Source organism: Schistocerca piceifrons, chromosome 8 (assembly GCF_021461385.2).
Source record: "Schistocerca piceifrons isolate TAMUIC-IGC-003096 chromosome 8, iqSchPice1.1, whole genome shotgun sequence".
In the NCBI taxonomy this organism is placed as follows: Eukaryota; Metazoa; Arthropoda; class Insecta; order Orthoptera; family Acrididae; genus Schistocerca; species Schistocerca piceifrons.
The window spans coordinates 140519511-140545637 of NC_060145.1; the positions used below are offsets into that span (position 1 = coordinate 140519511).

General features: G+C 36.5%; 1 protein-coding gene across 1 annotated transcript in view; it reads right to left on the minus strand.

The window, feature by feature from the left end:
• LOC124711168 (cap-specific mRNA (nucleoside-2'-O-)-methyltransferase 1) overlaps positions 1–26127 on the minus strand; it is a 284326-nt gene that overhangs the window by 63292 nt on the left and 194907 nt on the right. Inside the window, exons 13-14 of the mRNA XM_047241092.1 lie at positions 20308–20445; positions 175–388 (exon numbers count right to left, since the gene is read on the minus strand). Coding sequence (XP_047097048.1) covers positions 175–388; positions 20308–20445 — 352 coding nt within the window. The remainder of the gene's footprint in view (positions 1–174; positions 389–20307; positions 20446–26127) is intronic.

Sequence of the window (26127 nt, forward strand, 5' to 3'; positions counted from 1 at the left end):
AAAACAATTGCAACTTTTGTTGATATTTTTATTCCTGCATGGAGAAGCAATCAATTCCATAAATTTCACTCACTATTTCAGTATATTCCACATACAAGAAAGAAGGAAAAAAGTTAAGTGCAAATTTAACATTAACCATCTGAAATCACACTCCATAATGCAGAAGATACTAACCGCTCAGTGATATGTAAATTATGGACATCAGTGCCTCCAAGAGAGACAGCATCAATAATATGTAGGGTGTTTATTTTGCGCTGAGACTTTCCTTCACCCTTAAGCTCCATCACAGGCTCTGCTAGCACCAAAGTATCAGGACTCAATTCCAGTGTACTCTGCTCACGAATCCACTGTCCTGACTGATACCGGTATACCTTTGAACGGCCCAACCCTGCCAACCAGAAAGTAGTAACTGCCAAGCATAATATGGAAAGACAGTATTATCACAAAATGTTGAAAAATCTAAAGATGTTGTCTTGATACACATTCTACTGAAGCTGCATCTCATGACAATATGAGGCTGACATTGCAGTTTCCTTCATTTACATGTTGAAATTAATAATGATTGTTTAAAACACAAAATCTAAAGATAACACTTGGTTCTCATACTGTAATTCTTTCATCTAATATTAGCTACATCAACAACATGTAACACCATAATCACAATTGCAAGAGAGCATACATATTTTACATACATATTTTACATACAGATCAAAAAAACACAAAATGCTACAGACACATTCGGAAGGTGCTGTTGGGATCACAGTATTGCTTCTGCAAGCTCTGAGGATAACACTTTGAGGGTGATGCTTTTCATGAGTGGTTTTCCCAATCAAAGAACAACATTTAAGCTCACTGTCTTTTAATGAGCAAAATTAAGGAAGACAATAAAAATGTTAGATTATTTCAAAATCGCTATTGCAGCTCTTGAGCACCATCTTATGTGTTGTATGCTGTTGCTACAGCACTAGATTACCTTCATCTGAAGATGACAAACAGATGCTCTGACAAAATAGTGCAAAGTTTTAGTAATACTATTTCATTAAACACCCATGACCCTTAGCACATTTATTGTGTTAGGAAAACCTTAAACAGGTTGAGGATTGTTAGAAGTCCCAAGTAATTTTTGTACACCGTCCAAAATTAATTAGTTCTGAATTCTGTGAAAAATTTTTCTCCTATTCTTCTTGACAGTATCCCAATAACATACCAGGAAATGGTAAAGAAATGGGGTGTACTTTATATAAGTGCCTCAAGTGGCCAGAAAATACTGCTGCCATGTGCAGTAAGACTTTTGTTTGACCATGTCAATGCTACTTGCACCCAGCTAGAATGTTTGTAGTTGAACAAGTTACACAGCTGCCACAGGTTATGTTTTGGTTACTCTGTGTGCATGTGCCCCAATACCTCACATCAGAGACGAGGTACCTGCCACCTCATCAGAATTGCAACACATGTCTAATGTCCTGGCTGTGCCTGTCTGTGAAACAAAAACATTTGCAAACTCCTTCTCTATTACTGCTCTCCATCTTTCAGGCAAACTAGTCTGCGCACTGCAATTCAGTGCCCTGCTGCATTTAAGAAAATGCTACAGCACTTCCTTTAGTTAACCACATAACTGTTACCCAAAAAATTAGCACATATGGCTAGTTTCTCTTTGTAAAAGAGTAAAGAAAATTCTTGCATCTTATATCAGTTACTCTTCTTTCTCTTTCTGTTTCTCAATCAGTGATACCAAATTCTTTCTCCCTCTCTTCATTATTTGTTTTCTAACACATTACTCTTTTTCTTCCTCTCACAATCCATTACTTGCACACTCAGGTTAAATCTACATGACAGTAATCCGTCATTGTTGGTCCCCTATTTATAAACTAATACAAACTGTCACTTTTGCTACAGTAACTATTATTCTTTTCATGTATTTTTATAACTTGTGTCATTATCAACATAATTTTACTAATAATAAATCTGTAAAGCTGTCATACCTGTCTGTCTGTCTGTTCAAGTATGCTTCTCTAACACCTGTTAGACAAATTTTCATGGGGAACAAAGATATTGAAATTCAAAGTTTTATCCATACTAATATTACGAATGAAAAAGTATCTCTGTCTGTTACATTTTGATGACTAATCTGTTGTATCAATTTTGATGATATCTGGTATGGAGATAGCCTGAACCCTGAGGAAGAACAACGATCACTTTGTAGTACAAGATACTTGCTGACTTGAGGAATATTACACAAATTAGGGAAAAATTTTCACTCTTTGAAAAAGCTATTTTCTCTCCTATTTTTGATCTTTATCATATTTGTGAAAATGCTTCCAATGGTCGATATGTGCTAGAGGATATGTTTCAAAGTAATGAACACAACAATCCTTATACAAACTTCAATGTGGTTAATCCATATTTCCACACCAATTGTTGCATATTGTACATATTGTGAAATGTATAGCTATTTCCATAAAACAATACATATATGCACACTCCTGCCCATTCTCCTGCAGCGACACTGCACATGCCCATCCATCGTGTGTTGGAAACAGCTTGGGGGGGGGGGGGGGGGGGGGAGGGGGGGTTGCACAATCATGAGCTATGCTTACCCAAAGTGGCATACATGTAAGGATAGCTGATGTTACTGACTATCATCCATCATAACAATATTATTGATATGCGAGTGCAGCTGTGGGTAATGGCTAGAGTAAAACATGTAGGGTGTCTTGGTTACATGTGAGAGAGGGTCTTGGGCCTTGATCTTGCCAAGATAAATAAATCAATAAACAGAATAAAATAACATATTGAATAACACTGATGTAACAAATTTAGCTTGAAAATAGAATCACATCTAGAAAATTGCTAAACAAAAGTGCTTGGCAATTTCTAAACTGAACAGTTTTGAAGGAGGAATCAAAAGTATTTTCTTTACTTAGGAATATGGATGGTGCTATTTGGTAACAGTTATTTTTTCAGGAATATGTAATGAAAAAAATAAATAAATAGTTACAAAACTTTTAAATTGTTAAACGTCATCTCTAAGAAACCATGTTCCTCTTTTTCTTTCATGCATATTTACTCATTTTTGAGTAAATACAAGGAGATGGCGGCCAGTAAGAAATCGCGAGTGTGTTAGCCTGAAAATACAAACGTAAAGTGTGAAAAAAAAGTGTAATATGCGAAAAATTCAGTGTCTGTTGTGATCCAAAATTTATTGTGTGTAATAGTGTCACTTAAGAAGCGAAAGAAAATGGTTCCTGTGCAGAAAGTGTGCAATGTTTCTCAGAATGAAAATACAGCCATTGGAGGTAAAAATATGCCATGTACTACATGTGTAGCTGATATTGAACATCTAAAACAATGTATGGTAAATATGCAATCAGCAATTCATTCTTTAAAGAGTGATATAATAAAACTTCGAAAGGAAGATACTGAACTGCTAAGTTACATGAAATTCCATGGGTTATCCAAAACAAAACCTATGAAAACCGTAAATAGTGAAAAAGAAATGCAGAATGAAGGGTTCAGAAGCCTAAATACGACAGCAATAGATTCAAGTGCATGTGTTATGGAGTGTGTTGATATAAGCAACAGTGCAAATAAAGGCGAACATTACAAAAAAAGTGACAGACCACAACACAAATACAATACAAATGGACACATTGGATTTCAAGGAAAAATACTTATTCTTGCTGACAGTCACGGACGAAAAATACCAGAAATGTTGAAAGAAATACAAGCTAATGCAACAGGTATAGTTAAGCCAAGTGCTCAAATGAATGAATTCACACAGGACTGCAAAACACTAGCAGGCCCACTAACTAAAAAGGACATTGTTTTAATATTTTGTGGTGCAAATGATGTCTACCAAAACAACACCAGAGAAGCCATCAGATCTGCTAGAAGGGCCTCGAATAATTTAAAAAATCTAAATGTAGTGTTATCAAGCATACCACTCAGAAAAGATCTAGTTCCAAGTTCGTGTGTAAACAAGGAAATTGAAGTCACGAACAGAAAACTGGAAAAGATTACCAAAGCTTTCCCAAATACATTGTTTTTAATACTTGATGGCTTAGAAAGAGTGCATTATACCAGACACAGTATGCATTTGAATAATATGGGAAAGCAATATGTCTGTACACAAATAAAAAAGCTCATCTGGAAATTTATTGACAAGAAAGATGATGATCCTATTATATTACAAACGGAAGCAGAAGACCCAACACAGTACTCTAATATGTGTATAGATACAAAGGTAACAACCACAGCACCTCCTCTAACTATGAAAGCTGTGACTAAAGGACTAGCCCAAAACAATTTATGTACTCCAACAGCTTCAAGAACCAATGTAATAACAAATGCAGTACAGCTCACTCCTGTTGGAACAAGCACACATAAGTCTGAAAGCAAGATCAATAATTCTGGGAAACACTCCACTATTCCAAGTAGTTGCAAGAATAATGGAAAAACAAGATCAGTGCGGCCTATAGTGACAACCGACACACCGAAGAATGGAAAAATGAGCTTAAGACCAAAATGACCTTCAAGAATGAACCAGGATTTTTTCTACCCCAGAACAGGAAAAGTTGCAGTATAGAACTTTCAACAAATATGCAGACAACCAACTTCTCTACGACCAGTTCGATAGAACAAACTGTAAGTGTAACTAAATCTAGGCTCCCATCAAATTCTTTTCAAGTTATGAATCCAAATATTCAGTCTAATGATTTCAATATAATGGAAGGAAACATTCCATGTGGGAAAAATTATATATAAAAACAAAGATGAGGTGACTTACCGAACAAAAGTGCTGGCAGGTCGATAGACACACAAACAAACACAAACATACACACAAAATTCAAGCTTTCGCAACAAACTGTTGCCTCATCAGGAAAGAGGAAAGGAGAGGGGAAGACGAAAGGAAGTGGGTTTTAAGGGAGAGGGTAAGGAGTCATTCCAATCCCGGGAGCGGAAAGACTTACCTTAGGGGGAAAAAAGGACAGGTATACATTCGCACACACGCACATATCCATCCACACATACAGACACAAGCAGACATATTTAAAGACCTAAATATATGTCTGCTTGTGTCTGTATGTGTGGATGGATATGTGCGTGTGTGCGAATGTATACCTGTCCTTTTTTCCCCCTAAGGTAAGTCTTTCCGCTCCCGGGATTGGAATGACTCCTTACCCTCTCCCTTAAAACCCACTTCCTTTTGTCTTCCCCTCTCCTTTCCTCTTTCCTGATGAGGCAACAGTTTGTTGCGAAAGCTTGAATTTTGTGTGTATGTTTGTGTTTGTTTGTGTGTCTATCGACCTGCCAGCGCTTTTGTTCGGTAAGTCACCTCATCTTTGTTTTTATATATAAATATTCAGTCTCTAAGAAATAAACACCTTGAACTAGAAGTTGCTTTAGATGAGTTTAACACTGAGTGCTTGTGTCTTTCGGAGCATTGGTGTAGGGAATATGAATTAAACAACATCACTATACACCCTTTTAGACTAGCTAGCTCTTACTGTAGGGAAAATGCCAGAAGTGGTGGTGTCTGTATTTATACAAAAACAGGGACAAAATTCAAAAGAAGACGTGATATTGAAAAGTTAAGTGTAGAAAAGCATTTTGAAGCAGCTGCTATTGAGTTGTATGGTAAGCAAAGGAAAATGATAGTGATGATTGTGTACAGGTCACCATGTGGAGATATAGATAAATTTTTGTCCAAACTAGAAATTATGTTAAACATTGGGTACAATGAAAAAGCTACTGTGCTTCTTTGTGGGGATTTTCACATAAATCTTATGTGCAATAATACGGTTAAAGATAAATTTCGGAATATTTTACAGTTTTAACATGTTACCCCACGTAATAGGTCCTACCCGAATAACAAACAAATCACAGACCCTCATAAATAATATATAATCAAACATAGATTCCAATGAAGTGGAGGTCAATAACACTGACCTTGATTTATCTGCTCAAAATGCTTTTGTGCTTACCGTTCCCCCAATGCCTGTGAAAAAAACATCTTGCCACACTTATAAAAGAATTTTTTCTAAAGAAAACTGCACACATTTTGTTAACTGTCCAACCAATGAAAGCTGGACAGATGTGAGATCAGAATCAAGTGCAAATAATGCATATAATACCTCTTCTTCTATATTCATGTCACATTTTGTAGAATATTTAAAAACATACAGAAAGATATACCGAAAGGCAATAGCAAAGGCAAAGTTGCTATATAATGACAATTTAATCAGTAACTCAGACAACAAACCACAAACTATATGGGACATTGTGAGGAATGAAACTACTACCTTGGGAGAAGAGGAAGAAATAGTACCCAAAAGCAGTGAAAATTGCAATACAGAAATGAAGGAAATGGCAAACTATATTAATAACTATTTTTAAGTGTACCACATTCATTAAACTTAAACTTCACAAAACAAAAAATAATACATGCTCCAAGGCTTGCCTGCAGCATGAATATTCCTTCAACAAATGAACAGGACATAATTAGAGTGATTAGAAGCTTAAAACCAAAAATGGCAGCAGGTGTTGATGAAGTACCAGTTTCAATAATAATAAGGACTGCAGTGCAGATTGCAAAACCATTAGCACATATTGCAAATTTATCCTTTGGTGAAGGCGTGTTTCCTCAACGACTTATGATCTCAAAAGTGCCACTATTTAAAAATGGAGACAGACATAAAATAGAAAACTACTGTCCCATATCACTTCTTCCCGTTTCCTCCAAGATATTAGAGAAACTGATGAAATTGAGTCATTAGTTACCTAGACAATAATAAACTTTGGAATAGTAATCAACATGGTTTTCGTGCAAAACAAAGTACAGAAACTGCAGTCATAGACTACACCCAAGAAATAATTAAAAATTTGGAGAAAAACAAAAGTGTAGTAGGAATCAATTTAGATCTATCGAAAAATTCATTACAGTCAACTACTGACAAAATCCTAAAAAGTATTGAGACTTGGTTCAGTGCAAATAAACTTACACTCAATGCAAAGAAAACAAATTACATACAGTTTGGTAAAATGATTCAGGATGAAGACATTAATCTAGAACTGGATGACAGACTAACAGAGAGAGTGCACTTTGCAAAAGTGTTAGGAATGCATATAGATGAAGCTATGAATTGGAAACACCATGCAAAATTTCTTAAACACAGACTTAAATCAGCCTGCTTTGCACTGAGAGTTATTGCAAATGTTTGCACTCTAGAAGGCATCAGAATGGCATACTTTGGATACTTTCATTCTGTTGCCTCATTTGGAATAGTGTTCTGGGCCAGCTCAAAATCTAATTTGAAAGACATTTTTATTTTACAAAAACGGGCTGTTCGAATAATTACCCACAGTCCAACACAAGCTCACTGCAGACCTCTTTTCAAAAAGTTAGGAATACTTACTCTGCCATCAGTCTACATACTTAAATGTGTACTCTTAACCAAAGCTAATCTAAGCAATCTTCACACAAATGCAGACTGTCACAACTATAACACAAGGAACAAGAATGATCTCCACATAACAAGTAAGAAGAACACGAACTCAGAAGCATGTAAGCCACATGGGCATTAAGCTCTATAATGCACTGCCTCAATACATTAAAGATTGAAAGGACAATACAACTTTTAAATTGGAACTTCGAAAATTTTTAATTGATAAACGTTACTACTCAATAAATGAATATCTTGAAGACCAAGAAAATGACTTTACAAATTAACCTCCAAATTTTCTATCTTTGTTTGTTTCAGCTTTTATTATACTTTACCATCTATAGTACTAGTTATATATTTTTACTGAGAAACAAATTACTATAAACCATTTATATGGAAAGAAACTGTAAGTTTGCTGTCATTTATTATAGACAGTTTCATTTTGTACATTCTTTATTTTAATTTCTGTGTATGACAAATCCAATTGTAGACAATTTCATTTTGTATATTCTATATTGTTAATTTCTATGTATGACAAGTCCAATATTGTTTGTACGATGACACGGATGCTAAATAAATACAATAAAATACAAATACAATACAATACAAACACTTAATCAAATCTGCATCTCTCATTCACTCACTCAAATATAATGCACAGTGTAGTACTCAGAACAGAGCATGTGACAGCAACTTATTCATGCACTGAAATCACAGTTTACATCATCGTCTATGATGTTCAGTTCTCAGTTTCATTAACATGGGTCAATTCTGTGCCAGTCTTATAAATATTTTCCAGGTCAGTTTTATTTTGTGATCCATTATAAATTGTATCATCAGTGTTCTAAATACAGAAGTATTCAGTGTTTGTCTGGTATCAAATTCATGGCATAGAATTGTGATCTTAGATAACATGTATTTTCAGGTCAACATTTCTTTTTGGGGGAGGGGTGTGGGGGTGTGGGTGGGATAATTGGGGAAGTTCCCCTCTTTCTCACCTTCTCTCTCTTCTGTTGTTCTTCGTAGTTCTGGGCTATCCTATTTCCACAGTCAAAAGTAGTTGTCATATATCCAAAGCACATAGTTTTTGCACAAGTAGATGCCAGTAGATCCAGTCTTTCTACCTGCTCAGAAAGCCTATTCGATTGCATGATTAGGAGCAAGTGTCACAGAAATTTATTATTGTGACTATGCAAAAAATGGACATAAAAATAAACGAAACACTTGCCCAGTTGGTCAAAGTTGGTCCACCCATGCTCCATGATAACATGTGCTCATATATTACAAATTGTGTAACTGGATGAGGATGTGACATGGAATTAATTGAGCGTGGGTAGGTCTAAGGATTTGAGTATTTTATTTCCTTTACTGAACAACGCTCACTTGGTATTGTTGATGTACTGTAATTTCTTTTCATCCAGGAATACCAGCCAACTGTGGGTGCATGGTGCATGGCGTATGGTCACTAGAACAATTCATGCAGGCTTGGAGAGAAACGCACATAATGACTGCTTCATGGGCCATGAGACACACATTACCTACCCATTACACCCAAGTGTGGCATGTCAATAATGTTGGTGATTAACAAACATCATTCGCCTTTCAGATGGGGAGATGGAGCAAGGAAGTTTTCTGTACTCCAGCAAAGCAGTTAAATCAAATGTTGTTATAGAGACAACAGTTTTCTCAAGTTTGTTGTTTGATAGTTTCATTATGTAAATAAGATAATGAAAGTCCAGGATTGAATACAAATAATGGAAGAAGTAAAGGTAACAACTCATTATATAAATGAGGTATTAGTGGTTGATAACCATACAAAAAAGGCAATAACCATTGCTAATCTTTCGGACAGTGACTTCATCCAGGGCAAACTAACAGAGAAAACACAAACACATGCACAGTCATATTGACCCAGCCAACCACATTATAGTTGGCTGGTACAATTTAACAATGTCAATGCGTGCACATGTGTTTGTGTGTGTGTGTGTGGGGGGGGGGGGGGGGGCTTAGTAACATTTTCAGTAATGTTAATATGCCTATTGATCACTCAATACATCAACTATACAATGAATTGTTACCTTCACTCCTTCCATTATGTGCATTCATTACGTTAATTTTGTTTGTTAACAATCATGCCACAAAACCATAAGAAACCCTTCCCACTAACAATAAGATGATTCAGCTAATTTTCATTAGTTCACCAGATGTTTTACTTTTTTTGCTGTGTTTTCTATTCAGAAAATGCCTTTCATAGCTGTTTGACAAATTTCATATTTGCAATGACCACTGCTAATATCTGCATAATATAAGTGTGTGGCACCTTCTTGAAAGTCCATTCTTCCATTTTCATTAACAAAAACAAATTTTGAAGCAGATGTATGATATTAATTTTGAAATTCTCCTCCCCAAATGCTGATTGCTCCAGAGGACCAGCCTGTTGAGTTCTTTTTAGCTGGTTGACTCTTAAGCCCGTTTTACAAAAGTGAGAAACTGGCCAAAATCGACTACTCAATGTGCACGCATCTTTTGTGCATCTGTGTAAATCAGCAACCGACCACGCTGTGAATGTCTGTGTGACATCAATGATCTATAGATTGTGTCATGTGTGGAGTTCTAAAATTTGAAGTATATTGCATGTTCTATTTTTTCCTACTCGTGTTCTCCAACAAGAGAGAGGAAATATCTGAAAGCAAAAAATATTTATGTTTTACAGAGAAAAACGCTACATTACGCATCAATAAGAGTGTAAATAGATAAACATGTTTTGATGAAAATTATTTCAACATTGAGAAAGTCAGAGTTATTGCACAAGAAAAATAATTTTCATTGTTAGGCATATCATAAGTAGACATGATTCACAGGATTGAGCATAAGGTGCAATTTACTGTGTTCTACATATTGTACGATGTTTTTGCAAGTATACAGGGTGTTACAAAAAGGTACGGCCAAACTTTCGGGAAACATTCCTCACACGCAAAGAAAGAAAATGTGTTATGTGGACATGTGTCCGGAAACGCTTACTTTCCATGTTAGAGCTCATTTTATTACTTCTCTTGTTGTTCAGAAGCGTACGAACACTTCGACTGAAATGTGCAGGAGCTCCATCGTGCATGAACCACATGTTGTGTCGTACTTGTAAAGGCACATGTTCTAGCAGCACAGGTAGAGTATCCCGTATGAAGTCATGACAACGTGTTCCACTGAGAGTAGGTGGAAGAACATGGGGCCCAATCGAGACATCACCAACAATGCCTGCCCAAATTTTCACAGAAAATCTGTGTTGATGACGTGATTGCACAATTGCATGCGGATTCTCGTCAGCCCATACATGTTGATTGTGAAAATTTGCAATTTGATCACGTTGGAATGAAGCCTCATCCGTAAAGAGAACAATTGAACTGGAATGAGGATTTACACATTGTTGGATGAACCATTCGCAGAAGTGTACACGTGGAGGCCAATCAGCTGCTGACAGTGCCTGCACACGCTGTACTTGGTACGGAAACAACTGGTTCTCCCGTAGCACTCTCCATACAGTGACGTGGTCAACGTTACCTTGTACAGCAGCAACTTCTCTGACGCTGACATTAGGGTTATCGTCAACTGCATGAAGAATTGCCTCATCCATTGCAGGTGTCTTCGTCATTCTAGGTCTTCCCCAGTCGTGAGTCATAGGCTGGAATGTTCCGTGCTCCCTAAGACGCCGATCAATTGCTTCGAACGTCTTCCTGTCGGGACACCTTTGTTCTGGAAATCTGTCTCGATACAAACATACCGCGCCACGGCTATTGCCCCGTGCTAATCGATACATCAAATGGGCATCTGCCAACTCTGCATTTGTAAACATTGCACTGACTCCAAAACCATGTTCGTGATGAACACTAACCTGTTGATGCTACGTACTGATGTGCTTCATGCTAGTACTGTAGAGCAATGAGTCGCATGTCAACACAACCACTGAAGTCAACATTACCTTCCTTCAATTCGGCCAACTGGCGGTTAATCGAGGAAGTACAGTACATACTGACGAAACTAAAATGAGCTCTAACATGGAAATTAAGCATTTCCGGACACATGTCCACGTAACATCTTTTCTTAATTTGTGTGTGAGGAATGTTTCCTGAAAGTTTGGCAGCACCTTTTTGTAACACCCTGTATATCTTCTCAAGCAAGTAAGTGTATATGTTCTGAAATTCTGGCAGTTCTCAGGAGTGTCAACAATTTACCACAGGGCCTTTGACAAGAACTTCCACTATGAATTCTGTGTTAGTCATTAATAAACTCCACTGTCATTGCTCATTAATACATTTTGTTACTATATGGCTATTTTTCTGTAAAAAGGATAGTCCCTCATAACCTTTTGGTGCTGATACATAAGCAAAAATAAATATGGGAATAAAATGCCAGTGTGATGGAGTAAACATACTTGTCTCGAGCAGTTAATTAAGACAAGAAAGTCAGTCATGTAAAAGGGGCTTTAGCAGCAACTAGTTGTTTCTCCGGATCCACTAGTAGGTTTAGCATTATAATACACATGAGGAATTTCAATCACAAGATGCTACATTAACAATGGTAAACCCACGCAAAACCTCAATACAACTGTGATGCAGGATATGACTCGGAGGTTGCCCATAGTCACTACTTCAGTGCAGTTGCCAACTAACCAAACAGTGTGCAGCTCACTTTGTCACTGAAGTTTTATGCTGTACTCCTGTTCTGGGTAATTGATTCGGGGTGTCATTCTTTGAAACAAACATTAGTTAATTGTGAAGGGGTGCAAAAAAGTAATGCTTCTTAATTTTTTATTTTGTTCTCAATATTGATTGAGGTATTACATGTCATGCATATTACTCGGTTGACTTCCTCACTCTGCTAAAATGAGCTGCAACCCTCCGCCACTAGAGGGCTCCGAATTTTAATGTGTAAGATGGTGGTGTTTAACATAACTATGTCGGGGTGCGAGAAACAGCATGTTGTATTTGAATTTCTAACCACAGAAGAGTTCGTCTACACATGGTGGACCCTCTACTTCTACATGACAATGCCAAACCACACGAGCGCTGTCACATCTGCAACAATCTGACAACTAAGGTTAGCTGTCATCGATCATCCTCCATACAGTCCCAATTTGGTAGCATCCGATTTTCATTTGTTTCCAAAACTTAAAGAAATTTTCGAGGACTTCACTTTGATAGTGATGAAGCGGTGCATACATAGATGGGGTTTTGGCTCCGTCAACAGGGCCAACCATTCACAATGGTGGTGATAATAACAATAATAAAAATAATAACAATAACTTAGAAGATACCAAAAAAGTGAAAATAGAAGGAAACAAAATCAAACATTCAACACAAAACAAAAGAAATTTTACCAGACAATAGATAACGCACACATTAAAATAGACAATCCACCAAACATAACAGACATGGAACACTTCTGGAGCAACATATGGTCAAACCCGGTACAGCATAACAGGCATGCATGGTGGATACAAGCAGAAACACACACATACAAGATGATACCACAAATGCCTGAAGTGATAATTTTGCAAAATGAAGTCACCCAAGCAATTAATTCTACTCACAATTGGAAAGCCCCTGGAAAAGATAAAATAGCAAATTTCTGGCTAAAGAAGGTCACCTCAACACATTCACATCTAACTAAATTATTTAACATAATAGAGGGAAACATTCCACGTGGGAAAAATATATCTAAAAACAAAGATGATGTGACTTACCGAACGAAAGTGCTGGCAGGTCGATAGACACACAAACATACACACAAAATTCTAGCTTTCGCAACAAACGGTTGCTACGTCAGGAAAGGGGGAAGGAGAGGGAAAGACGAAAGGAAGTGGGTTTTAAGGGAGAGGGTAAGGAGTCATTCCAATCCCGGGAGCGGAAAGACTTACCTTAGGGGGAAAAAAGGACGGGTATACACTCGCACACACACACACACACATATCCATCCACACATATACAGACACAAGCAGACATATTTGAAGATATGTCTGCTTGTGTCTGTATATGTGTGGATGGATATGTGTGTGTGTGTGTGTGCAAGTGTACACCCGTCCTTTTTCCCCTCTAAGGTAAGTCTTTCCGCTCCCGGGATTCGAATGACTCCTTACCCTCTCCCTTAAAACCCACTTCCTTTCGTCTTTCCCTCTCCTTCCCTCTTTCCTGACGAAGCAACCGTTTGTTGCGAAAGCTTGAATTTTGTGTGTATGTTTGTGTGTCTATCGACCTGCCAGCGCTTTCGTTCGGTAAGTCACATCATCTTTGTTTTTAGGTATAAATTATTTAACAGTTACATTGCAGACCCATACACATTCCCTGATACACTTACACATGGAATAACTTATCTGAAACCTAAAGATCAAGCAGACACAGCAAACCCAGCTAAATATCGCCCCATAACGTGCCTACCAACAATATACAAAATATTAACTTCAGTCATTACACAGAAATTAATGACACATACACCACAGAACAAAATTATAAATGAAGAACAAAAAGGCTGTTGCAAAGGAGCAAGAGGATGTAAAGAGCAACTGATAATAGCTGCAGAGGTGACATACCAAGCTAAAACTAAACAAAGGTCGCTACACTACGCATACATTGATTACCAAAAAGCTTTTGATAGTGTACCCCACTCATGGTTACTACAAATATTGGAAATATACAATGTAGATCCTAAATTGATACAGTTCCTAAACATAGTAATGAAAAATTGGAAAACCACACTTAATATCCAAACAAATTCAAATAATATCACATCACAGCCAATACAGATTAAGCGTGGAATATACCAAGGTGACTCATTAAGTCCTTTCTGGTTCTGCCTTGCTCTGAACCCACTATCCAACATGCTAAATAATACAAATTATGGATGCAATATTACTGGAACATACCAACACAAAATCACACATTTGCTATACATGGATGATCTAAAATTACTCACAGCAACAAATCACAAACTCAACCAATTACTAAAGATAACAAAAGTGTTCAGCAATGATATAAATATGGCTTTTGGAACAGACAAATGTAAGAAAAATAGCATAGTCAAGGGAAAACACACTAAACAAGAAGATTACATATTGGATAACCATAGCGACTGCAAAGAAGCGATGGAAAAAACAGAGGCCTATAAATATCTAGGATACAGACAAAAAATAGGAATAGATAATACAAATATTAAAGAAGAACTAAAAGAAAAATATAGACGAAGACTAACAAAAATACTGAAAACAGAATTGACAGCAAGAGACAAGACAAAAGCTATAAATACTTATGCTATACCAATATTGACCTACTCATTTGGAGTAGTGAAATGGAGTAACACAGACCTAGAAGCACTCAATACACTAACGCGATCACAATGCCACAAATATAGAATACATCACATACATTCAGCAACAGAAAGATTCACATTAAGCAGAAAGGAAGGAGGAAGGGCATTTATTGACATAAAAAACCTACATTATGGACACGTAGACAATTTAAGAAAATTCTTTATAGAACGAGCAGAAACTAGCAAAATACACAAAGCAATCACTCATATAAATACATCGGCTGCACCACTACAATTTCATAACCACCTCTACTACCTTTTAGATCACATAACATCAACAGATACGAAGAAAGTAAATTGGAAAAAGAAAACACTACATGGCAAGCACCCGTATTATCTAACACAGCCACACATCAATCCAGACGCATCCAACACATGGTTAAGAAAAGGTAATATATACAGTGAGACGGAAGGATTCATGATTGCAATACAGGTATTACAGCAAGCATATTATTAAAGATCCCAATACCACAACAGATAAATGCAGACTTTGCAAACAACAAATAGAAACAGTAGATCACATCCCAAGTGGATGTACAATACTAGCAAATACAGAATACCCCAGAAGACATGACAATGTAGCAAAATAATACATCAACAACTTGCCATACAACATAAACTAATAAAACAATATGTTCCCACATACAAGTATGCACCACAAAATGTACTGGAGAATGATGAATACAAATTATACTGGAACAGAACCATTATTACAGATAAAACAACACCACATAACAAACCTGACATCATACTCACCAATAAAAAGAAGAAATTAACACAACTAATCGAAATATCCATACCCAATACAACAAATATACAGAAGAAAACAGGAGAAAAAATTGAAAAATACATCCAACTGGCTGAGGAAGTCAAAGACATGTGGCATCAGGATAAAGTTGAAATTATACCAATTATACTATCAACTACAGGAGTCATACCACACAATATCCACCAGTACAACAACGCAATACAGCTACATCCAAACGTAATACAACTACAGAAATCTGTAATTATTGGTACATGTTCAATTACCCCAAAGTTCCTAAAAGCAGTGTAACATATGCCATACAGTTAAAAGGAAGTCACGCTTGATCAAGGTCCGCGTCACTTTCCATTTCTAACCAGACATAACGTCTGAGACAGGAAAGATAAATAATAGTAGTAATAATAATAATAATAATAATAATAATCTTTATTTGTCCATATTACTTTACAGTCTTGGACATTCTCATTTTTTCTGCATTTATAACAATGATATCATTGCATACATATAATTAATGTATACATCAAGTAGTATATTATACACTGTTATATAAACAGTTACTGCTACTAATAAACTGCAGTACGTAAACAGAGATCTATTTGTATTGCAGCTTAGAATTCTTTAAGTGAGTAGAAACATCTTTCAATTAGCAACTGTTCCAACTAGCTCTTAAAAAGATTGCCATGGTGTTGCTTTATGTTATCTGGCAACTTACTATAGAATTTTCTCCCAGTTTCAAAGGATCCGTAGCTCTTTTATTAGTCAGTATCCTATGATAGTGACATCTGGTTCATATATTGTAATTATAGATGTCTCTGTTCATTACACTTATTTCGTCATTTTCTTTTACAAACATTATAGTTATAAGGACATACAATGAACACACAGTCAGTAAATCATAATTTTTGAAGCATTTCCTACAAGACTGGCATTTGCTTATATTAGAATATATCCTAATTGCTCTCTTTTGAAGCCTGGAAATCCTGTACATGTAGACTGTGGTGCCCCACCCCAAATCTCAATCCCATATTGCAAATGTGAATGGATTAAATTTTCTACACTTGTTAAAGGAAAGGGGGGGGGGGATATTATATTTGCAAGTAAGCAAACATTACTCATAATCTTTTTACAGATGTTGCTGACATACCCTTTCCTTGTGAGATGTTCATCAATCAAAATGCCTTAAAACTTATTTATCAGATGTTTCAACTGTAGAAAGTGATTCAATATGAGTATTATCATAACTTAACAAGAACTTTATTACTACATTCTTGTCCTTATTCAATGTACATTTATTCATTGTCAGATGGTCTGTGATAATTTCAAAGTTTTTTTTTTTTGTTGCTTTGGAATGATAACTGCTCAACATGACCCCAACTAATAAATGAAGTATCATCAGCACAGTTCACAAGTTTTGAGTTTTGTGACTGTATTACATCATTAATATATATAAGCAACAAGAATGGCCCAAGTATACTACCACAGCTGAGAGTTCTGTACTGCACAATTCACAGGATCAAATGTTTTAGATAAATCTAGAAAAGTCCCAACAACTTTGTTTCCTTTATCCAGTCTGTTCAGCAGTTCATGAAAAAAAGTTGCTACTGTTGTTATTGTGGATCACCCTTTTCAGACCCAATGCTGCAAGTTGTTTAATAGACTTGTATTTACAGAAGGATTCCAGTTGGTCTAGAATTAATCTTTCAGGCAGGTTGTTAAGTATTTAAGTCAATGATACTGACTAGTAATTATTTATGTCAGTGGTTTCACCCTTTATATACGTTGGTCATATTTCAATAATTTTTGAAAGTTCAGGAAAGGTTCCCTAACCAACTAAACTGTTTATTAAATATGTTATTAATTCATTTTTGCATTCTTTAAGTAATGTCATCCCAGCCACTACATTTTTTTTTAACTTTGAGTTTGAGATTATTCTTCTGTGTTGTTCACTGCAAGGGTGACAATGTTGAGAAATGAGTATGCGGACATGAAAAATAAAGATGTAGAATTTTAATACAGTTTGTTTCATTTAAAAAGCTATAAGAGTATTCACATAAAAAATTTGGAGACACTACTTTTCAGCATGCCCTTGCATCATACCTAGCAGTGGTCTCTGAAGCATGTCAAAGTTTTCAGTGATGGAGGATTGGCAATGAAGCAGGTCTCAGCTGGTGCAACCTGGATGCACACCCAACCGTGACTGGTCAAGTGTTCTGAGATACTCAACTTTTAGAATAAACTAGAGGGTACCTGTGGCTTTTTCAAAATCTGAACTGGCTGGGAAACATTACCATTCAATACTTTCAATAAATGTCTAACTCACAAGATAGTAAAACAATAATGTATATTCCTGGACGGAGAAATACATAAAATAAGAGGGGGAAAGGCAACCACTCACCTATATCTAGGCTTATCATATGTTCATGATTAGCCCAGCTTTTTCTGCTGTCTAGGATTACAAAATGTGCGGCGCTTGAGAATTTTATGACTGATGAGAATTTTTTAAAATTTTAGACTTGTATGTCTGAATATGCATATTTAAACATTCTAGTACTCTGTTGTCTATCTCAGCAGAACTCAGAATAAGCACTGAGATTTATGGGGCTGTGTGGCTACCAGTTTCTCTGCAGCTTTTCACTTACTCAATTGGAAACACAACAGAGGCAACAGTTTTTGCTCAGAGCAAGCACTGAGATTTATGGGGATGTGTGGCTACCAGTTTCTCTGCAGCTTTTCACTTACTCAATTGGAAACACAACAGAGGCAGCAGTTTTTGTTGTTTTTGTGTGTGAAGTATCTCATCTACACTGTTTGATCATTTTATCTGTATTCATTTTTTGTCTTATTGTTTTGTAATGAACAAAAGAAATGTGTATTTAATCTTAACCTGCAACAGGAATAGTTTTGGTTTGTATAATTAAAGCAGCAATAAACCTGTTTATTGCACACTATGTGCTGGAGAATTTTCTATTGCACATAAAGAAAAGGGTGACAGTAAGGCCACATGAAAACAGCTAAAAATAAGAGTGCTATAAAGGCAATCAAATGAAAACGAGTCAGATGGAAGAAAAGTAAGTAATTTGTTTATTGTTTCAAAAGTAATCACCATAACTTTTAACACGTTTATCCCACTGTGAGGCAAGACATTCAGTGCATTTTTGGATAAAGTTTGTTGTTCGTAATGGAAACAAGATTGTACCCAAGCATGCACCTCTTTGTCCAAGACAAATTGATAGTTGTAAATGCCATGTGAGCCCACACACATGTTGTTAACAACCATATGTTGCCAAGGGTGTTTCAACTACATTGCAGAAGTTTCGCTTGGAGGCCCTTACACATCCACCACACAGTCCCAATATCTCCCCATGAAATTTCTAAATTTTTGGAGGCCCGATGAAAGACACTTGTGGCCATCAATTTGCTTCGGTTGAATAGTTGTGCACCCGCGTATGTATTAATAGTTATGGTGATTACTTTTGAAATAATAACCAGTTTATTTAGTTTTTTCCATGTGTTTGGTTTTCATTTGCTTGCCCCTTTACATTAACATTGCTGCTTCACCAAACATAAAGAGATTTTTTAAAGCCAAAGATGGGAATAACAGTGATCTGCAGTGTGCTGCTAAAGAGGCTACACTTTCATACCACACTGCTAGACACAAACTCAGTTTCAGAACACCATACTGCACAACTAAACTGCTTAAAATGTTATATGATCCAAAATTTTCATCTGATAGAACAAAAACTCCGATAAATTTTGTTATATCTAGTGAAAAACACAACTGAATAAATAAAGTTTAATGTTGCAGTAAAGTGTTAAGACTTTAAAATGATTTCAAAAATACGTCCTGGTTTGAGCTCCAAAGATATGGTAACCCCACCTATAGCAGGTGAAGGATAGAAAATACATAACGAAAAACAGCATTTACATTAGCTTTCGAGCAATAGCCCTTTTTCTTGCACAAATACACACTTCCACACACACAACCACACAGACACCCAAACACAAACTCCCATTATCACAGCGAGATTTGAATCTTGCTGTGACCATGGATGGTGTATTTGTGTGGTTTTGTGTGTGTGTGTGTGTGTGTGTGTGTGTGTGTGTGTGTGTGTGTGTGGGCACGTGCACGCACGCGAACGTGTGCTAGATTAAGGTTAGACATGTGCTATTACTAAGATTCAGATGCTGGTTCGTATCTCTTTCTTTTATTTTGTTTGTATAGAGTCATGAGCATCGCTTCGAAATTTTCTTATACAGCTTTTTTCCAAGCATAAGTGCATACAGACACACACACAACCACACAGACACCCAAACGCACATCCCATGGTCACAAGCAAGAGTGAAGTGCCTTTCCCTCGTTTCACAAGATAGTAAAAATATTAAATAAATAAATGAAAATTCTGAAGCCATGCTTATGATCCTATAAGATCAAAATAAAAGAACAATATACAGGAATGCATCTGAATATTAAACCAGGGACTGTGATAAAACACTTGCAATATTCAGTGTAAAAAACGGCAGGTAAGAGGAACTTTTCTGCTTTCTGTATCTCTTGTTCCTTAGGTGGTGTCAGCTTCTGAGGCTTCTTCATTACACATACTTCATCAACTATTTTCTCATAATACTGCTGTTCTGTCATTACTAGAAATTCTGTGTTTACAATATCATAAGCTTTGATTATGCAGTTCATAATTGTTACACTGTGAAATAACAAACACAATAAGCTTCTCTAACATTTCTTACCTAGATAGAAGGTTACATTGTTCTGCTCCCGATTGCTTGCGAGAACTACACAATGCCAATCATACACAGACTTCACCTTCTCCTCCAGAACAGAAGGCAACAATTCCGTACCACTATCAGACAACAAGCTGGTGCCAGCTGAAAGTAAAAGAAAGAGTTATTAAAAAATAGACTAAAAAACTGTGTTTGTGAAAAATTCTATGTCAAAAAACAGCTTCTCCACCTACACTTACAAATCTACATAGACTTCTTAAACTTGGCAAATGTTAGGTATTTTTGGTTTGTGTCCAACTGACTTTTACTTTCAACAGAATTTGCTTCATTTATGAATTAAATGAGTGAAGTAAAAACTATAAGCATAGGAGGAGGAAGAGAATCCTAAAAAAATGTAACCACAGAATTCACTGATACAATCTTAAAATTCACCATGATCTAAAAAAAAAAATCATTGCATATAAACACTCAATTTCAGTTCTATGGCTGACTCTGACTGGATACCACATAGAGCATGAGAAGAAACTAGTTTCAATAATAATTTGTTCAGATTTGTCACAGTAGTTTAGAACCTATGTTGTTAAGGAACATTTTTCTTGAAAGTACGAATGTGAACCAGAATCCAGATGCTGCGAATATTTTAACAGCAGTACTCGTAAGAAAATAAGGGTGGCAGGTTAGACTTTAACCTCCGAAGGATGAGGCCAGTTGATCTAGAGGTACTTGAAAGGGTTTAAATGAATATCATTTAGTTATTTAGGATGTTTCCCGAATGACAATTTGACTTTAATATTATACATAAAAATTTGGGCAGTGTTTTGTATGTACATGTGATGAATGTTAGATAATAAGTATGAAAAGTAACTTTCAAAAGGTGAAGCACAATAACATTGCAAATAAATGTTAATCTTTCTCATTGAAAGACAAGTCATGGAACAATTCTTATAATTATACTATTCAGACAGATGACCTAAAGTGTGTTATTTTTCTGACAGATTATGACAATATTGCTTCCCATCCCTATAGGTATACTTGTTTTCTATTTGTCATTTCAATACATGGTATTATTTTTGATCTGTACTGCAACATGTACTCTCTGTCAATGCTAATTACAGTCAGCACCACACTTGATATTTGATTGGAACAGAGAGAAAATTTAACATGTTGTACAATGAAAAGTACCCTTTGCCACACCCTTCACAGTAGTTTGTACAATTATGTACAGAGATGTGTAGCATTTGAGTGTAGTATTGATGGTGCTGCAACCTGCAATGAAATTTAACAAGTTTGTAGTTGTGTGTGACATTTTTCGTGCTGCTCATGGTATAAATTGATAACTGTTATGTCATTTTGAGGTAATGATCATTTTGGCAGGAAGAGAAAAAATGGCAATACTACGAAAGAGGTAAAATACAGGGAGCGAAAGGCTATTTACAATTTGTACACAAACCAGATGGCAGTTATAAGAGTTGAGAGGTATGAAAGGGAAGCAGTGGTTGGGAAGGGAGTGAGACAGCGTTGTAGCCTGTCCCCGATGTTATTCAATCTGTATATTGAGCAAGCAGTAAAGGAAACAAAAGAAAAATTCGGAGTAGGTATTAAAGTCCATGGAGAAGAAATAAAAACGTTGAGGTTCGCCAATGACATTGTAATTCTGTCAGAGACAGCAAAGGACTTGGAAGAGCAGTTGAACGGAATGGACAGTGTCTTGAAAGGAGGATATAAGATGAACATCAACAAAAGCAAAACGAGGATAACGGAATATAGTCGAATTAAGTTGGGTGATGCTGAGGGAATTAGATTAGGAAATGAGACACTTAAAGTAGTAAAGGAGTTTTGCTATTTGGGGAGCAAAATAACTGATGACGGTCGAAGTAGAGAGGATATAAAATGTAGACTGGCAATGGCAAGGAAAGCGTTTCTGAAGAAGAGAAATTTGTTAACATCGAGTATAGATTTAAGTGTCAGGAAGTCATTTCTGAAAGTATTTGTATGGAGTGTAGCCATGTATGGAAGGGAAACATGGACGATAAATAGTTTGGACAAGAAGAGAATGGAAGCTTTCGAAATGTGGTGCTACAGAAGAATGCTGAAGATTAGATGGGTAGATCACATAACTAATGAGGAGGTATTGAGTAGAACTGGGGAGAAGAGGAGTTTGTGGCACAACTTGACAAGAAGAAGGGACCGGTTGGTAGGACATGTTCTGAGGCATGAAGGGATCACAAAGTTAGCATTTGAGGGCAGCGTGGAGGGTAAAAATCGTAGAGGGAGACCAAGAGATGAATACACTAAGCAGATTCAGAAGGATGTAGGTTGCAGTAAGTACTGGGAGATGAAGAAGCTGGCACAGGAAAGAGTAGCATGGAGAGTTGCATCAAACCAGTCTCAGGACTGAAGACGACAACAACAACAACAACAACAACAACAACAACAACTACAAAATTGTTTAAAACATGTAAACAATGCATTTGCATGACAGTCAGAGTAGAGTAATATTAGTTTAAAATAATTCTGTTGTGAAAAGTGTATCAAGTGAACCAAATACCAACTGCAAAGTTGGATGAGAAGTAATCATCTGACGAATAGTAGCAACGATAATCGGGTTAGAAATGCCTGTAGTGAACAGCGGCCATCAGACTAAACGCTATTGCCAGACTGCATAAAAAACAGATTGAATAATGGATGGTCCATGTGAAATGGTAGGCTTAGTAAGGTCTAGAAATGGACGTGTGAAATTGGCAATCCAATTTACACCAGTAAAGTCTGAAGGTGATTGCTACAATGTTTCGCCCTACAGTAGAAAGGCCTACACCACTTTCAACTTACGTAATTGTAACTTTTAGAGACAAAATGTTGAATTAAACATTCACTTGTTGAACTGTTTGCAGCACGTTTCTTATGTTTATTCACTACACAGACTGAGCTTTTGACAAAAACCACCATTGCCTTCTTCCAGAAAACATCTGACTGTACAATAAGTCCGAGAATCACATAAATTACCAGATGTGGAATTCCCACTGTGACCAGAGATTACATTGATGCCAATGATGAAATGTCACTTGCAATATTTTTGTTTCCATCATGAAATATAATACAGGACATATTCCTATGCAGTCGCTGTGAGTTAATGAGCACTGCGCTCTCACTTAAATATGTGGCCGAAAGAGTCAGCCTATAGGAATTGTGAAACAAACCCCGTTGTCCAGGACCGCGTGCCACAAAGGGCATAGATTCACCACGAGATGGGGAAACTCAGACGCGTCCATTGTCTATTGATGCCTAATCGCTGCAGTGTGCGAGTGAGACAGACTAGAACCTACATCATAGAGAAATCCAGTAGAAGCCGTTTGGGGCCAAGGAGATGTGGCAATGTTAAACATGGCAGACCTAAGATCGGTCATAAAGAGAAATATTTATGAAAACTATTTAATTCTGTAGTAATGCAGGGAATCAAGCCACAGTAAATTTAATCTGCCATCCTCCATAAATTTCTTAGTGATCTCAATAAAACTTGAATATTGATCATATCTATAATAGTGTACGATTTACTGTTAAATTGAAATTAACAAGTTTTGTAACAAATACCTGAATTCTAAAATCTGAATGCTTTGGTCGATCTTAATGATCAACATTTCATATAGAAGAGCATCATTGAAATGACAAATGTTGTACTTATCAACTCTGTAACGTTATTTGTTTAAAAGATATAGTAAATTTAAATTATCAGTATTTACAGTTAAGCATCAGATCATTTTCTCCACAAAAAACACATTGAACGGTGACAGCATGACACCTTATTAATCATTAGGTAATAGAATATTTGTTGTAAAGTTTAGTGCCTAATATAGTTACTTTTGTTCTTTATTTATTTATCAGAAAGCACATTGGTGCAAGGCTACTGGCCGTAGCATTCAAAGTTAAGAAGGAAATTGTATTGGTTTTATGAAAAAGAATTTAACAGGGGATATTATTATTATTTTATTTAGCACATGAAAGTGGTCAAGCTTTGATTATTTAAATACGTTAAAATGTAAAATTATGTTGAATAAGCTGTAGCCAGATGGATGGTTTCAGGAAAGGGAACTGCCCTAGTCAGTTGAGCGAGGATATTTGGCGCGCGGGAAATGCGGCTGGGGATGCGCAGAGGACAGTGGGGGTGGAGACACCAAAGGGTACAGTTCGGATGCAGACACGAAAGCAGACGGTCAGTCTTTGGGCAGCTACGAAGTGAAATGACAGAAAATTTTGCGTTGTGTGGTATCGCAGGACTTAGGTCTGAGCAGTGAGCAGCCATGCGCCTGTGTGAACTCTAACTTTTTATGTAGATAACTTGTATTTTGTGATGAGAGTGTGAATGAACGAACTGTGTCAAATATATGCGCTTGAGTTCGGTTTTAGTTTGTTTTCTGAATAAACATCATTCTAACCAAATGGCAAATACCTTCTCTGCACTGAAATAATTCATCTAGCCTCTACGTTGAGACAAAATAGCTGCTGATCATATGAAATAAAATGAGCTGTCTCCAGAAAATGCACCCACAGCTCACGGTCTAGTGGTTAGCTTTGCTGCTTCTGGATCACAGGGTCCTAGGTTTGATTCCCAGCCGGGTTGGGGATTTTCTGTGACCAGGGACTGCATTGTCCTCATCATTTTATCATCATTCAGGAAAATGATGAGACTGGATAGTGAAAAGATCTGGAAGTTATACGTGCACTGATAATCACATTGTTGAGTGCCCAGCAAATCAAAAATCATCATCATCGATATCATCTCCAAAAAATGCAAATCCAAATATAGCCAAGCAACACATCAAGATTAGCACATGATGCACCTTCTGTGCTTTGAAGCTAGACCAAGAAAATTGGATAAATTTTACACACATATGGGATTAAAACCATCATTCACACACATAAAAATAAATAAATAAGAAAATCAAAGAGATGTTGTGACCTGTGTAAGATGGCCATGGGTTCAGACTCTCAGGCATTTATAGTATTCCATCTGAATGTGACTGCAAGGGACACCTATTGATACCATTTGACTGGGCTGTAGTGAACACTGACAATATTTCACCTGCAGGTATCTAAATAAATCTGCTGTTGCCGAATGCAGACATATTAATATGCACAAAATGTTGTTTGAGCAGGCACATATTCTAGTCCACCCTTCAAGCTACTGAGACTCAGTCATTGAAGTTGTAGTGCAAATTAGAAGGTGTGTCAACAATTTTGTCAGAGGTACTGGATTTTCAGTCAGCAGAGCATGGAAGCAAGCACTTGACTCAGAGCAATGCGAGCTAACATCCCAAAGATGTTTGGGCTCACATGCGGTTCTTCTTCGTCGAAATGTCTTTGCTCAAACTCATCTAGGGATTGAACCACATGAATCGCATTACATGCTCTAAATTAAACACTGGTGACCCTTTGGTTAAATTATCTGCAAAATACAAAGTTAATATAACTGCTATATTTTGCATGTTGGGCTTCATCTCACTTTCAATACAAATGAATAAATTTTTTGCATTCACTTGTCACAATCTGTGGATAATAGAATTACCCTTGGCAGCCTTCTTGTTGCTCATAGTCACCATCTATGTCCCAGTTCGCATCTTCGCATACAGTACATTTATCACTTCACAATGACCTATGTTCAACATAATGTCATCAACACTGTAATCAAGTTTTAGGAGAATCCTGTAGATCCAATATATTGTTACAAATCCTGTCTAAACATCAACACTTCTGAAGCTTGGGCCAAATTTTGACAGATTCTAATACTTTAGTGGACGTCTTATTAAAAGTTCATTGCATTCAACAGTAACT